The sequence below is a fragment of the Pantherophis guttatus genome, chromosome 6, assembly GCF_059756535.1.
Source record: "Pantherophis guttatus breed Tessera chromosome 6, ASM5975653v1, whole genome shotgun sequence".
Taxonomy (NCBI): Eukaryota; Metazoa; Chordata; class Lepidosauria; order Squamata; family Colubridae; genus Pantherophis; species Pantherophis guttatus.
Genome location: NC_142068.1, coordinates 53,200,815 through 53,218,688, shown reverse-complemented (window position 1 = coordinate 53,218,688; position 17,874 = coordinate 53,200,815). Strand labels below are relative to the sequence as shown.

At 36.3% G+C, this 17,874-nt stretch overlaps 1 protein-coding gene across 1 annotated transcript in view; it reads right to left on the bottom strand.

Annotated features, from left to right (window-relative positions):
* The window catches only part of HABP2 (hyaluronan binding protein 2), a 30,851-nt gene extending 25,288 nt beyond the window's left edge, over positions 1-5,563 (bottom strand). The window contains exon 1 of the mRNA XM_034440159.3: positions 5,433-5,563. Coding sequence (XP_034296050.2) covers positions 5,433-5,501 — 69 coding nt within the window. The 5' untranslated portion in view covers positions 5,502-5,563. The remainder of the gene's footprint in view (positions 1-5,432) is intronic.
* Positions 5,564-17,874: the final 12,311 nt, after the last annotated feature.

Genomic DNA, 17,874 nt, shown 5'->3' with positions numbered 1-17,874 from the left:
ATACTACAGAAATAAAATATGATTTGTGGAATCTACCTCTACTTCTACCCTACCAAAACAGGAAAACAAACTAATAACTTTCTTCTAATTGTTATCAAAACATTGAAAAATAACCTAAAATATTGGAAGACAGAAAATAACTTGAAGTGGCAACCTTATACTTAATACGTTGCTTAGAAATAACCCATATTTGTTCATCTGTATCTATTATACATGCAAATAAATGCATCAATAACTTTATGTACATAAATTTGTGTTGTCAGAAAATACTTGAAAATGAAACGTTTAGAGGAGACAATATTAAATAATTTATCTGTTGATCTTTTGGTTTCACTCTGCTGCTTATAGCACCAGTGAATTAAAATAGCAACTCTACATATAAATAATTGCATCACAGATCTATATATTTTTAAATAGATTCATTCTCCCTAATAGAGGCATATTTGTAAGATTTCCCAAGCCTAGAATTGCTGGATTCAGACCTGAGCAGCATAAGTATCCCTTAAGCCTCCAGATGAAGCAGGAGATAAGGCAGATGCAGTTTCTTCAATCAGTATTCTCCCCAGCCCTTTTTTCTCCCCTTGCTGTAGTTGATCAGAGATCCTGGTATACCCCATAGCAAGAAGATTTATAAGAGAGTGGAGATAGTAGAAGAAAATTGCAACTTCTCTTGAATTGTTGAATTAAGAGATCTAAGGATTTATAAACATCTTTGGAAAAAAAATCTAGGCGTGAAAATCCAGTGCATGTGAAAACCACTAGGTTATGGAAATACTAATCTAAATGCAACCAGGAGTCACATAACATGACCTCAGTTTCTCAACAATCACTTCTATAACCCTACTGATAGGATCAAGAAGGGATTAATCTCCAATTTGTTTTGGCGTGGAGTTCAAATGATGCTTCCCCATCTTTTTTCCACATAGATGCACATTTTTTTTTGTTTGATGTTTTTTCAAAGAAGTTTCTTTTGCCTGGGTGCAATTCTGGTTATGCAGCCATAAAGCTTTTTGTTTGCAATTTTTCATTTCAATCCCCTAGAATTTCAAGCATTCTCTTTCTTCTGATGTGCCACAAGTTTAAGGTTTAGTGATTTCCCCCCCTCAAATATGAAGAAGAGAATTAAATTTTTAAAAAGGCTATAGACGTTTGAGCCAAAGTGAAATGAGTTCAATATTCCTATGAGTAGAATCACTGGTAAATCTGAAATTCTGTCTCATGCAACAGTCTGAAGTTCTCCATTTATCTCATGTGATAGTGAGAACACACACACTTGGTTTCTTCTTCAGAATAGATCTGATTTCGAGACAGGAACAACAAAGCCTCTTCAGTCAGTTTCACAAGGCAGACCTTCCTATGAGTCTGACACAAGATTTTTGCATTATCAAACATTTTGCTATCTGTGCTGAGAACGCAGGCTACATAGCTCAAGTTAAAGCTTACGGAAACCCATTAAGAAGACACTTAGCTGTAAGAGAACTCTCACGCTTCAGGGCATATGCTGAATGCCTTCAGGGGTCAGAAAGGAATTTCCCCTCTATAAGAGATCAGTTCAACATTTGGTAATGTATCTAGCTAAGACATTTTGCAATCCTGTAGCTTCAGGCACACCCTTGCCTGTCCTGTAAAAAAGAGCATATGGGGTTCCCTTGATCAATGAATAATGCTGAATTGGCAACTTGCTTCTTCTCTCTGGAGGCTAAAGGTTACAATGCAACACAACAAAAGTTGTACACAACAGGTGATTGAAGCTCATGCAAGTTTTTTAAAAAAATAATAATTTCAACTTTAATGTATTATTTAATACGTGCCTATATCCAATTATGATATAGTTCCACTCAAATATATGTCTTTAATTCAGGTCCAACTTCTTAGTAAAAGTGAGTGAAGCTGAGGATACATCTACATATTCTTCCTAATTTATATCAATGATACCTCCTTTTTATTTGTTTAAAGTCACATTTCCGTGATGTAACCATTATTAGAGGAAGCTTCTGGATTTATATTAAATACTGAATGTCAAATGTATGCATTGTCCCATCATAAAAAGTATTTTATTTATATTTTATTTCACTCTCTATCATTTCTAGCCACAGGTTCATTCTTTCCTATTGTTGCATCTATTCATATTTTTTAAAGATGTGCCAAGAAAAATATGTTTGTCACAGATTAATACAATCTAACAATATATTTTGTGTAGTTTTGTATGTTTGAAAAACAGACCATTTGCAGTACATAGTCCGTGCATATATTGTACATTACATAATACATACATATATTGTACATACATGTTCAATTTTTCCAATAAATATCTTTTCATTATGATGCTCCATAACATACGGTATTTCTCTCAATGCATACATTTTGTACACACTTTGAAGAACTGCAGTACAAAATGAGGAATTCATTTACAGTCTTGTGGACCTCCAGATACTGGTACAAAAAGGAGGGTGGGTATGATTTCCATATAAGTAAGTAGTGGCCATCATGGAATCTGTATAATTATATTGTATTATATTATTTATGGCTACTGTATATTTCTATCCTCTTGGGAGTTCATGGCAGTACATATAAAATGAATGTGTCCCCTTATTTTAGTTTTACAAAAGAAATCCAAACCCTTGTGAGGTGGAAATTTTCAGTTGTCTCCCGTGGGAACTAATTGCTACTTGAATTTGCAGAATGTATAAGGCATGGCTCAAGGGAGGAAGTGACAATGCTTAGGTATTGCCTTGCTCTTTTTATTGCAGACTTCTGTTTGCAACTTACAGCTTCCGTTTTAGAGACTGTTCCAAGTAGGGCCAAAAATTATAACTTCATTTCCTTTCATCTAATCATTAATTGAACAGAACAAAGATGGTTGCAAAATCTGGAAGGAGGGACTGCTATATTTGATGAAAGAAAAATGATGGTGTACTATAATTTGTCCTTATTAGTTAATAGTTAAATAATAATTAATGTAAGGAATATATACTAAAATATATGTGCTACTTTTTCCCCTTTATTTTCTATCTTTGATACATTATTTTAAGAGGTATTTAAGAGTATTGATTAATGGACTGATGTCTGCAGTTGTAATCTATTTCAACCATTATACAAAACAGAGAGGGGTCTAATGTTGTTGTATTTACCCTCCTGAACATGGGTATTCAGGACGGTAAGTATAACAACATTAGACCTCTCAACATATACAGAGTACAAATACACAAACATGCATACAAACAAACCACAGTTTATTAAAATCTGAATATTTGAAATGGCAATCCAATTCACTCCAATTTTGGAGTGAAACATTAGAAGCAAATTAATAATAATAATAATAATAATAATAATAATAATAATAATAATAGTTGTTGTTGTTGTTGTTGCTGCTGTTGTTGTTGTTGTTGTTGTTGTTATTATTATTATTATTATTATTATTATTATTATTATTATTATTATTATTATTATTATGGACCTGAGTCCAACAGGACTCAGGTCAGTGAGCAGCCGAGATAAAACATAACATATAAAATTTAAAAAACAGTTTAAAAGACATTAATAATTTTGGCTCACAATTTAAAACAACCCAGTTAAAACCAATTTCAAATTAAAACCGAAAGGATGGGATCAAGCCAGCCCGGCTAGATGAAATAAATGAGTTTTCAGGGCCCGACGAAAAGTCCGCAGGTCTGGTATCGTGCGTATCTCTGGGGGTAGGTCGTTCCAGAGGGCAGGTGCCGCCACAGAGAAGGCTCTCTCCCTGGGGGTCGCCAGCCGACATTGTCTGGCTGACGGCACCGTGAGGAGGCCTTCTCTGTGCCAGCGTACTGACCGGTGGGAGGCTATTGGTGGCAGAAGGCGGTCTCGTAAATACCCCGGCCCTAAGCCATGGAGTGCTTTAAAGGTGGTCACCAACACCTTGAAGTGCATCCGGAAGACCATCGGAAGCCAGTGCAGCTCGTGCAGGAGAGGTGTCACATGGGAGCGCCCCATCACTCCCTTAATCCCCTGCGCAGCCACATTCTGGACCAACTGGAGCCTCCGGGTACACACCAATGGGAGCCCCATGTAGACAGCATTGCAGTAGTCCAGGTGGGGAGTGACGAGTGCCTGAGTGACCGTGTGTAGGGAGTCCCGATCCAGAAAGGGATGCAACTGGCGTATCAGGCGAACCTGATAAAAAGCCCCCCTGGCCACGGCCGTCATATGCTCTTCTAAAGACAGCCGTGCATCCAGGAGGACGCTCAAGTTGCGAGCCCTCTCTGTGGCGGCCAGTGATTTGCCCCCAATAACCAGCAATGGCACCAGCTGGCTATATTGGGACGCCGGAAGCCACAGCCACGCGGTCTTGGAAGGGTTGAGTTGGAGCCTGTTTCTCCCCATCCAGGCCCGCACGGCCTCCAGGCTCCAGGACATCACTTCAAGGGCATCGTTGGGGCAGCCTGGGGTGGAGATATACAGCTGAGTATCATCAGCGTACTGATGGAACTCCACCCCAAAGCCACGGATGATCTCACCCAGCGGCTTTACATAAATGTTGAACAGAAGGGGTGAGAGGACCGAGTCCTGAGGCACCCCACAAACAAGGTGCCTCGGGGTTGACCGCTGCCCCCCTGCCAACACAGATTGAGAATGGTCAGAGAGGTAGGAGGAGAACCACCACAAAACGGTGCCCCCCACCCCCAACCCCTTCAACTGGTGCAACATGTACCATGGTCGATGGTATCAAAAGCCGCTGAGAGATCTAACAGGACCAGGATAGAGGAACAACCCCTATCCCGAGCCCTCCAGAGATCATCCACCAACGCGACCAATGCCGTTTCCCTGCTGTGCCCAGACCTGAAGCCGGACTGAAACGGATCTATATAGACAGCTTCATCCAGGTACTGTGGAAGCTGCCACGCCACCACACTCTCAACAACCTTCGTAATAAAATGAAGGTTGGAGACTGGACGATATTTTCCTATGAATGATAGATAGACCCTGTTAGAATTATGTTAAGGGCACAATATTCTACAATGGTCTGTAAAATTTCAAAAGTCTCAACCTGTTACTTAAGTGCAAGCCAATGTTTGCTTGTAAGAAATTGATTGATAAAATAAATGTTTGAATCTGTTTTCTGAAGAAGAAAAGAAATATGGAAGGGAAGGAAGATACAAAATGAATGCTGAATATTTAATTATTAATTTTATTTGGTAGAATGCCTATCTTTTCCAAAGTTTGTTTTTCATTTCCCCTTTAGATTAACTAAGACATTTATTTTCAATAAAACATTAATAAATCTGAAATCTTTAAAGATCTAGACTACATATATTTTCTGATTACTGATAGAATATTTAGCTTTGCCAATGCTACTGCATTGCCAATATAGCAGTAGAACATAATGTTGTATGATATGACATTAATTCATCAATCTCTTTTAAATAAGGCATTAAAATAAATATACTTACTGAAATAGGAGTATTTCCAAGAAAGACAATCAGAGAGAGAAGTGGCAAATAGACAAACCAATTAACCATTCTTATTTTAAACAGTTTTTCTTTCTGCTTGTGAATATGCTTTTTCTTGTTTCTATTTTTTCCTGTTTCTCAATCTAAATTGTTAAATAACAGGTTTTGCAAATCATTAACCATACTTTCAATTTTGATCACACTGGACTAGCAAGTACAACTGGCATGGAAAGTTTTCCTCTAAGAAGTCTTTTCTGAGGCCTATGCTAAGGGGAAGAGTTGCCATACTTTATTTCTAACTTATTTGTAATGTCACTTTTAATAAACTGGCTTCTAAAATGTGAGATAAATTTGGATTAATGCTGTTCATTGGTTAGTCATTATATGGTTAGGTGCAGTTTAACCAAAAGGTACTACTTAAATTAGATGGTTTGTTACTTTGAGACTTGTATATCCTGCCCTTTTGTTTAACACGGTTACTGAAGAATGAGTCAATACTATACAAATTCCACCAATTTTAATGACAGATATTTGTTCTTTGAAGAACTTTATGGTGCTACATTGTATAATTCATTATGGAATAATATGGAATAATATGTTGATGAAGATTCTCAATCATCCAGGTAGAGCTGGAAGTTGAGTCATGTCAATTGGACTTATTTTCTTTTTGGTTTGAAACTTATCCATGTAGCTTCTTTAATCTGAACAAGTTCATCAGGGGGACCTATAAATGTCCACTAAGGTAGTTTCAGCAGTATTAGATTTTACCTAATCTGAATAAATTCTTTAGGTGAATAGATGCAAAGAGGCATTAAGAGTTGTTGCTCCTAAATCTTTTCTTTTAGATGAGTTGTTCAGTGTGACCTCCCCGATGAATCTGTAAAGCAGTCTTGATCTTCCTTGGACTGATGCAACAGCAGCATAAAAAACAGGAGACAGGTTGTGTATGAAGCCTCCACCACTATTGAGGGAATGATTTCCATTTTGGCATAGATGGATTCCTTCACTACTCTCTCAAATCATGTATTTTTCCTTATCCGAAATATGAACATTGTCCTCAAAAGAGTGTCCTTTTTCTTTTAAATAAAGGTGTACTGCTGGTCCTGTGGTGTTGTTTCTTCTATGCTGGGCCATCCTCTTGTATTAAATGCTGCTTGGTTTCCCCAATGAACACACCTCACTGCAGGGGATTGCATGCATTACATTACTCTTCTGATTTTTTGGTGTCTGATCTTTAGGATGGATAAACCTCTGTCTCAGTGTGTTGGTGGGTTTGAAGAACACAGATATGTTGTGTTTTCCAAGTATCTATTTTAGCTTCTTTGACACCTCAATCATGTAAGAAATTATAGGTTCTTTTGTTGACTCTGAGTGTCAGCTTTGTCTGCCATTCTTTTGTTGGATCCAGATGCTGATTTAATAAAGGCCCAATTTGGATACCAACACAATGAGATGGAAGCTTGTCCAGCATATCAGTCCCCAAGAAGATCAAGACCACATCAGAGGTTCATTAAGGAGACCATTCTTAACAACCCACCTAGGAGAAAATATTTAGGAGCAACAACTCTTAACAAGTTTCTGCTTACCTACCTAACAACCTCTATTTAGATTAGGTAAGAAATGAAACCATTCTGGACAACATATATAGGGTATCCCTAAACAACTTGCTCAGATTAAAGAAGCTAACTGAATAAGCAGCAAAAAGTTTCACACCCAAAAGAAAAGTCGTTCAGTTGCCATGACTCAGCGTATGGAAGTATTATTTAAGTTTTAATACAGAAAACTACTGAATTTCCTTTGATATTATTATATAGAAAATAATTTACAACTAGAACAAATTATGGACTTTGATACTGACATGGTGATACCAACATATACCATATATATACCATACTGCCTTTTCACTGTTTTTCAGTTCCATAAAAGTTTCTATAAATAAGTTTTCTCTAGTCAGAGAAACAGAAAGATGAAAGGACTGTAATAAACACAGTTTTATGTGATCTGTCCTTGAATAAAATGAGGTGCCCTGAATTTTAATATACTCCTGATTCATCAAAAATCAGACTGAAGATATGGAGTGTAACTAATAACAACATGCTTTATATCCACGAAAGATAAATTAAAGGGAGTAAAACTACTATTGACAAACATTGATTATATGCACTCTGAAGGACTTTGAAGCTGAGTCAGATGCTTTCTACCAGTCTTCAATCTTCTTTTTTGAATTTCATTGCATAAGGTTTTACTTTTTAATTATTTTTCTCGAAAGCTCTTTGATCAAGTAAAATATAGATCACGTTTGGGTGATATCATATCCTGTACTTTCTATGAAGTTGTGCCCTTGTGCATGATTTTAAATATATATTTGCAGAAGTTACATCATTTTTTATAAAATTTAATCTGCTATGCAGAAACCTATTTATTTTTTTAATCCAAGTTCTCAGATCTGTAGGCTGAATTTATCACATCATGAAAGTTTCTAATATAGTGTACCATGCATGTATTACCTTGTGCACATACTTGTCGCAAATCTTCCATATGTTAAAATTGAGTTTCATGCATGAAAATCTAAGTGAAATATTCTTAAGGCGTACTTAATAATCTTGTTAGTTTTCTTAATATACAATATGTATTTTGAGTCTTTTACAAATATGCAATCTGGATTTTACAAATATGCAATTGATTACAATTTGAAAGATAGTGTGATAAAGATTCGAAGTATTAATGATGCACATATGCTTTTGGCTGTATCCTTACGGTATATAGTATAGCCATTATAGCACTTGGAATCTAGCAAGATATCTACTGTGCATTTTTCAGGCATGGGAACTGAATAAAAACTGGATGGAACAATCAATGCTGGATTGTTCAATCAAAAGACTGTGAATATTGTTGAACAATTTTGTTTTTTATTTTTGAAAAGTGAAATGAAGAAGATTTTTGAGCAACATGGTCGTTTTATTGTATGGTTCATTAAACTTATAATTTTCCAACTTTTTTCTTTCATTTTATTTTTACTAAGATCATGATTATTAATATAAACATTACTTATTAGTATAATGCTAAGTATTTTCTCTAATTAATTTAAACAGTAAAATATTTCAAAGCCCCTAAAAAGACAATTTTTGAGATCTGGGTAAGAACCACATCATAATATTTTATATTTTAAAATACTGTTTTTCAATCTTGGCAACTTTAAGATGTGTGGATTTCTAGAATGCTAGCTAGCAATTCCGAGAGCTGAAGCCCACACATATTAAAGCTGCCAAAATACTATTTTATAAAGTGAAACTTTGAAAAAATTTAAGTAATAATCCCTGTGATTGCTTCCCTTTCATACAGTCTAAAACTGGATTACAGCAGTTCATACAGAAACCTTGAGATTTGACTAACAAAATAACAAAGATGTCTTCAAAAATATCTACTATTGTGTTTTGTAGGGGTATTTTCATGATTATGGTTTTGTGTGAGGCTATTCTCAAACTTTGCTACATCTACAGTAATTGTCATCATGAAATTATAAATGAACATGGTATATTTACAAATGGCACTGAACAGGTGACTAAAAAACTATTAAGATAAAATTATGATGGTGATTATCTTCATTACCATATTATCATCCCAGTAATTTGAGATTGCAACTATTCCAATATGATTCAAACATTTTAAATGTCACCTTATAGAAAAGATGAATGGAAGGTTTTAAGAAGAGATTGGACAACCATTTGTCTGAAATGGTATAAGGTTTCCTGAGCAGTGGGACAGCAGGTTTCCTGAGCAAGGGAGTTGTACTAGAAGACCTCTAAGGTCCCTTTCAACTCTGGTATTCTTCTTCATCATCATCAGTCTGACAAAAAATGTTGTCTTTGGACTAAAACTCATATCTTTTCTCACCACCTATCTTTCTTAGGACCTCAAGGGAGTTCAGTTCAGCAACAACTGTAGAAACATCGTAATTAAAATTGAATTGTAGAAATTGCTGATTTTCTGATCTTCAATTCTTAAAATTGAATTGTAGAAATTGCTGATTTTCTGATCCAGGTACAGTGGGAACCATAGAATGTCATTGGATGATTGGTTGCTGTTCGGAGCCCAACTTGCCTCCAAAGACTGTTGTTTTGGGGGGGAAAACTAAAGGAAGGATTACCATATATTCTACATTAAACTCCTAAAAAAGATGAAATACAAACCTGCCATAAAATTGAAGCTTTGTCCCTTTCTTTTATATATAGAATTCTGGACGTTGACAATAACAAACCACTTCCACATGTTTCCAGAGAAAACTACATGGACATTTCTATATGGTCACTAAAAGTTGAATTCAAGGCATTTTTATCTTTATATTATATAAAATATATTATCAGTGGCTAGTGTGGCTAACCAATAGAATATTATGGCTTTCAGTAATTATCAGCAGTAAAGTCTTGGAGCCTGTCAAGAGTGTATATTGGATCCACTGCCTTCTGATTTACTTACAGTGTCTCTGCATTGGAGCAAAACTATGCTATCTCTAGCGATTATGAAGAAATAGAAGAAAGCAAAATCAAGATATAGAAAGTGCACAGGATGCAAATCAAAGATGTCAAAGGACTGCCCAACTAGTCCAAATTCACTCAGTCGGATGGGAAGATCTGTGTCAGCCTCATTCTGCTTCATTGCTTTCAGCTGCCGTTGTAACGGGAGTGGGGGGGTATTGATGGTATTTGAGAGTGGGGGGAAGTGAGCTGGTGGAGACGGAAAAGGGAGAGATATTCTTGCTGTTTCTTTAGCAGCTGCAGAGAAGAACTGGTAACTGCCAAGGTCAACCGTTCCAGCATACCAGATAGATGGGGCCGCCTAAAGAAGTACCCCACATGACACCTTGGGGAGATGTGGAATGGACATTTGCCTTGGGACTGTGGGGGTGAGGGATCTGGGGGATGTATTCAATATGCAATTTTCACGCCTATTGCCTCAGACTTTGCTTTTCTTCCACTGCATTCAGTTCATGCTCAGTAAAAGTACCTTTCTCTATAAACATGGAGTTGGGGTTTTTCTTTCTTGAGCTTTGAATGGAGACAAGCCTGACAGTCTAATTCTGGCACAGGAAACTCAGGTTCTCCCCACTCCTTAGGTCTTTTAGATCCAGTCTGTCCATCAACATTCTGTAGAAATTTATATTTCTTTCATTTAGCAAAGGACAGAAACAGATTAATTAAATAGAACTGATTTATTACACGCAATGTGTATGTGTTAAATACGTATCAGCAACTTTGTTTTCAATTGGTAGTGCACCCCTGACAGTCGGGTATTTGAAAGAAAAAGTATTTTTAATTTCCAAACACCTAATTTGATGGTTCTCTCCTGTTGGCGTCACTTGAGCCCTTATCATTAAGAATTCACCATCTCGGTATAAATGAACCTAGTTAATCTTTTCAGAAATGATGCAGGATCAGGCCTCCAGTTCACAACACTTACCTTCAAAGGATTGTTCAGTCCTGTAGAATTAGATGTCAAGGAAAGAACTAAGAGGAACATCAATAAAAAAAGAAACTGTGAGGAAACGCAATGTAGCACAGATCGTGATGAATTAAACAACATCCTCTAAATCTTCACACAGTAATTGATTTGCTCATTTGTACTTTTTTCCTATTCTTTAATCTTTCAGCAGGGCTTCACTCTTCTCTTCTTGCTTTTTAAATATTCTGTGTTCATCTGTTGTCTACAATATTGTTTCTGATCTCTCCCACTTCATCAGACATTTGTACACAGAGAGTAGTCTGCATGGGCTGGACTTTTATAATGACTAAAAAGATAGAGGGAAAAAATAATCACCTAGACTGAACAATTCACATCCCTCTAAGTGTCTCTTTGATTTATTAAGCACCTCTGCATAAACTGTTCCTTCCTGAATACCTGAATGAAAGGATGGTGAGAATGTGCTTAAGATCTATTAATTCAGCCAAAAAAGGAGAATTGCATCATAGGAGATGTCAAGTGTTCACACTGAACTAAAAGGCTATGTTAAGCACATCATTTTGATATATTGTCTATTGGATGAGAGGAAATGTGCATCTATTTTACATTAAACTAATACAGATATGGAGCCAAACATTACCCACAAGAATTTTTTACTATATGTAGAAATAATCACCACTAACTTTGGTTTTATAAACCTTTCACTTTGCTGGTGGTTAAAATTCAGGGAATGTTGGGGATTATAATGAATTGACCATAATTAAACAGTTACCAGATGTGTCACCAGACAAGCTTTTACATTAGGGTTTCCCAACCCCCCCAGGCCGCGGATGGGTACCAGTCCATTACCTGTTAGAAACCAGGCTGCGCAGGCAGGCGTAACTTCATCTGTGCATGCATGGGATCTAGGTAGTGTGTGAAACCTTCTGGTCTGTGGAAAAATTGTTTTCTATGGAACCGGTCCCTGGTTGGGAACTGCTGATTTTCAAGCCATAGGTTATATGAAATCTTAGAAACATGTATTGTTCAGCCAATAACTAATTTCTTCAAATAGTTCTGGTTGTCCTTCAGCAAACATAATATTCAAACTAGATTGCACATTGATATGCCATGCTATCAAATCTTGATACTTAAAGATTTAGTATTTATGATAGAAGATTCTATAAATATCTTTCTTCACCCTGGAAAAATAAGATGTCACTTTTCCTTCCCCCCCCCACAAGATGTCCAAGAAGACATGGACATGTCTCTATGTTGACCAAAAAAGATAAAATAGGTCCTTTCATTGTTTTTTCACTGAAATACTTATTTTCTTCACTGATATTCTAATTAATCTATAGACAGGGATTTTATCATTACAATAACAATTTTCTTTGCAGACTTTATTTCGCAGATAAGCCTAGGGAAAATGTGTAGAAAAGCACCCCATTATTTCAATGTATCTGGGCATAATTACCTAAGAAGACACCAGACTGGGAAAAGTTGTTTCAAGGTGCTTATTGTTGACTGCATAATAAAAATGCTTAGGATGTTGCACATTTGTAGTTTTCTACAGATGCAAACCATTACTTTCATAGGACTCTTAAGTGTTTCTTAAATTGCATTCACTAACAACTGAAAGATGTTCCATTAGCAGATTTCAAGGTCCAAGATAAGGAGATTGTAGAGTTAGGATTTATTCAATTCCATCAGCTTATCCATGAACGAAGACATATTGGCAGACCAGATGTTACACTGCAACAATGCACAAAAAAGAAATAATCACTAGAAGGTATTTGAATGAATGTCCAAAGAAAGAACAAACTTTTAATGAAAGTCCTATACCTTCAACATACCTTTCTGAAAATGGTGGGTTTTTTTACTGTACCAATAGGGATATATCAAAATAGGCCAACTGTCTCTTAAGATTTTCTTTAACAAATCTTACTCTAACCTGCGATAAATATTTGTGTATGCTTGTTTGTAAAGACTTACAGGCATACATAGCTTATACCTTGTGGCAAGGGAACATTTGATATTTGCTTTTGAAAATTAACAATGCACTTTCTTTTAAAATCCAAATAGCTTGAGGGCTTTAATTCTTGAGGATGTTCTGCCTGAAAGGAGCAGTAAGCGCTGTAAGCAGGATGGTGAAAGATGTGTGAAAAATATAAACTATTCTGTGGATCTCTCAGCCATATGCCTGGTTTTTGTGTGTCTCTATAAAAACACACTGCTATTACCAGCCTTTGGCTTAGCTGCCAGAAGTGGTGCATAAAAATGATCTTTCCAGCAGTTCTAGACAGATTACTAAACTGTGAACAGATAACTCCATACAAATAAGGCGAAAAAGAAAAGCTTGGAGGAAAAAAGTAGAAACTGACAATTTCATTCCAACCCAAAGTAGGAAAGACTTTTTCTCTCCCTCCCTCCCTCCCCTCTCTCTCCCTTTCTCTCTCTCTCTCTCTCTCTGATGACCAAGGGGAAAGCTTTGATAAACGGTAGGGCAGCTCCTCAAATCCACAGCTCTGAAGTGGAGGTGGAACGCTGCAGGAAATAATGTGAGCACCCCTGCTGTGGAAGTCAAGGGAGTCAGGGGAAATAGTTGAGGTAATAAAAAAAAAAAGTTAATATTACAAGACTAAAATGCATTTGAGTATAATTCTGGACCTTAAGTTTGATTTTACAAATCTTGGTGAAAGAAAAAGACAATCTGCTGCTGGGTTTTACATATCAAATTTTTAAAATATAGAATAAATTTAAAAAATCTCTTGAACTTACCTCCTGGAAAGGCACACATAAATAATATCTGAAAATATGTTCCTCATACTAGTGCAAAAAATGTGGAATGCTACTTTAAAAAATGTAAGGAAAAACATTTTAAACTTGTGATTAATGTGGGGACATGATGAGATGGGCACCATCCATCTACTCAAGGGCTTGTTAATGTGGTGACCTAGACATCAAAAGCATTTGGTTGACTCTGGTTGTGGGAAAGGAAGAAACAAGTGTTTTCAAAAGCTAGAGGCCTTTACTTCATGATATAAATAAAAAAAGGTGAAGGTAAAAAATTATTTCTAGGTAAGGAGATCCGCCTTCTTTGTTCCTCATATAATCATAAATACCCAGTAAATTCAAGGAAAAAATATATTTACAAGAATCAGTATCAAGCCTCACAATTTTAATGTTTAAGGAATCCTACCCATTTTGCAAGTGATTCTGAAATGGTATAGAGTTTCCTGCTTGGACAGAAGATCTCCGATGTCTTTTCCAATTCTGTTATTCTGATCAGAATATTCTGCTACAAAGAATGGTGGAGGATGTATATGTACAGGTGTTTAGATTAATTTTATTTGGAGATTACATACATACCGGTAGATGCAATGTGAAAGAACAGTATGGTGTGGGGCAGTGGTGGGTTTCAAATTTTTTTACTACCGGTTCTGTGGGTATGGCCTGGTGGGCGTGGCATGGCTTGGTGGGCGTGGTTTGGTGGGCATGGCAGAGGAAGGACACTGTAAAATCTCCATTCTGTCCCCAATCCAGGGGAAGGTTACTGCAAAATCCCCATTTCCTCCCGATCAGCTAGGACTTGGCAGGCAGAGAATAGATGGGGGCGGGGCCAGTCAGAATTTTTACTACCGGTTCTCCGAACTACTCAAAATTTCTGCTACCGGTTCTCCAGAACTGGTCAGAACCTGCTGAACCCACCTCTGGTGTGGGGAGTCACTTAGGCTATTTCTTAAAAAATGTCTGGCATTATTTCAGGAAAGTAGTAGATAACCTGCTCAAAAAACCCTCTGAAGCTATACATTGTTGATATGGGTTACAGAGTAAGGCAAGAGACAACAGCTGTGCTCTGTCTTGCTCCACTCCATATTCAGGTACCCTTTTAGAGCAAATTTTATGAAAACTGACTACCATCTAGATTGATGTCCACTGCTGTTCTCACTACATGCATGCGGTAGAAACAACAGTGAAGAGTATTCTTTGTGGTGGTTTTACTGTTGATCTTTGTAGAAATCTGGCTGCTGGTACTATTCATGAACAAATGAATGAACTTTTTATTATGGTCAAACTCCAGCAATTTAAAACAATCTAAATGCATTAAAATGTCCAGACAATAAACAGTAAATAATAATTTTAAAAAGATATGAATAAAGATGACTTTGTAGTCATTCCCTTGCAATCATTACAATGTTATGGAACATTTATTTTCCTTTCTGAAAGAACTTGGCATATGTTTGTAGCAAATCAATGTAACCATGGTCAAGAAAAATCAGAGGACTGCAGCAGTAAATAACCACACTTTATCTCTTAATGAGAATTTCTCAGATCAAAACTAGAGAAATTCTGCACCAGCAGTTGACAAAGAAAGCTTGGCCATAAGGAGTATAATTTAACAAAGAACCAGTCCAGTAGGAACAATGACGAGACAAGAGACATACAAGAGACATAAAAATATTCTGCATTGCTGGAACTCAGAAACAACTTTCAAGTCCTTATAGAAGAAACAATCTAGGAGTCCTCAAGAGAAGAAAAAGGGTTACTGATGAACAGGAGGCAGAATGATTGATTCCTAAAGGAGAAGAGAGAATGCAGCAATAGCTGCAAAAAAGATAAATGGAAAAGTTGTGTTGGTTGTGGCTCTGTACTATGAAGTACAGAAACAAACATGTATTCCAACAAACATACTAAAATATATCATGTGCTGGGAGTACAGATCAGAAATATGACAAACCAACTTCCAAGCTGCTCCACATTTATTCCTTCCTGCTAATTCACAGGGGAAACAAATGATATTGCCAAGACTAGCCACAATTATATTGTTATGAATTTTGAAAATTTAGGAAGGAAGATTGGGTGGTGTTCCCTTCCATTTGTACAGGCTATGGAAAATAAACAAGAAATAGAAGAATACTGCAAGCAAATGACCGTGTAAATCATGGGTGTCAAACTCGAGGTGTCATGTTGCCATCACGTGATGTTTCACAACATTTTTCCCATTCGCCGAGCTGGGGTGGATGTAGCTATGCATGACTCATCCAGCCCATCAGTTTGACACCCCTGGATGAATGATATTATGGAAAGAATTGGGTTCTGGGAAAATTGCAGGTTGCATTTGTTAAGGAATTCTAAGGCAGTTTTTTGCTGAATCATGGAGAATTTGCTCAAGAAGGCTTTAAAGTAAATGTGTAAGTTTGAAATGATTAATATAAAATTTATTTCATAGATAATATATTATACATTGTATAAGCAAATGACAATCATGTTTCAGTGGGGTTTATTAAATCATTCATTAAAATTAGAAGAAGATTGAAATAGTATTTATATCTATAGATAAATAAGTTGATTTTGGACTCTTATTAAGGTAGTTAAATATAATTTTGAAGGAGTAATGAAAACCTGATTAGCTTGAATATTAAAAACTATAATGGAGTTTAACAGTGAAATATTTTCGAAGTTGTGAGCTCCACATGTTGGGGCTATTTAAGTTTTCATTTCTACTGAATATTTCAGTAGAAATAATTCAATTTTCCAATGGTCTGAATGATGTCATCCAAAATTAGGCTTCTGTACTCTTAGATAGGATCAGTAAAAAAGTAGACACAAACACATTTCTTGACATAAAAGAAATAAGATTACTGGTAGGCATGCCCACCCCCCCAAGCCATTACATTGTTTAGACAAGATAAAGAGTTGAAAAATAATTTGATCATGGGGATGAAAGTAATTTGTTCTGAATACAAGGGTACCAATAGACCAAACTGGCCCTCACACATCTAATTCCTTGTGTATATTAAGGAAAAACGATATTGCATGAAAAGCTGTTTGCCCTCACACTTGAAAGAAAATACACATCTATCTTCAATTACTGTATTCTCAGTGAATCTGATGTTATTTTCCCATATTGCAACAGAGGGGAAAAAAACCAAACTCTTCCTGTCAGATAAAGATGATCTCTGATTCATTATGTATTATTACAATGTGTTTTAATGGAATACTAACTTATAACCAGTATATAATTTGAATTATAGAATATGAACGTTCTTTGAATATGAACATTCTCTTTTCAACTAACATGTATATTTCCTAAAAATGTTTATTCCTTAAAATACTGCTAATGCGATCAAATAGACAAAATTTATACACACACAAGGCTGTGCTTGTGGGTTTTTTTTTTTTTTGCATGAGGTAATGATAATTCATCTAATGTTTGCAAAAGATAGGTCAGAGTCTGTGTTAGTATAGAGCTAACTATTAATCTGGCTAACTAATTACAAAACTGGTTGAGTAATTCTCTTCTGGAAAGCATACAATTCAATATACACATGTTGGAAATACAATAACCGTAGGGAAAAAATGCTGTCTTGAGGTATGCTTGTCTCTGAAATGGAGCTGGCAATAAAGTAAAACCAATGAAGAATAATGACTTAGTAGATGCAGGAATTGTAAGAACTGTTTACCTGGTAGCATCTATTCCTTACATTTTTTTAAAACAGCCAGATATTTTAGTGTTAAAGTATATGACTTGAAATATCAGATGGTCATAATATTCAATGGACCCTAGGCTTGGAAACAAAACATCTATTGATTGATATATATATATCTCTACAAATGTGTAATAATCTGCTATATAGTATACGCTACGGATTTTGTTGTATTAACTAATTAATAGTATAGTATATAGGCTATATATGCAGTGGCTAAGATGCTGAGCTTGTCGATCAGAAGGTCAGCAGTTCAGCGGTTCAAATCCCTAGCACCGCATAACAGAGTGAGCTCCGTTACTTGTCCCAGCTTCTGCCAACCTGGCAGTTCGAAAGCATGTAAAAAAATGCAAGAAAAATAGGGACCACTTTGGTGGGAAGGTAACAGCGCTCCGTGCACCTTTGGCATTTAGTCATACTAACCACATGACCATGGAGATATCTTCAGACAGCGCTGGCTCTTTGGCTTAGAAATGGAGATGAGCACCGCCCCTAGAGTCGGAAACAACTAGCAC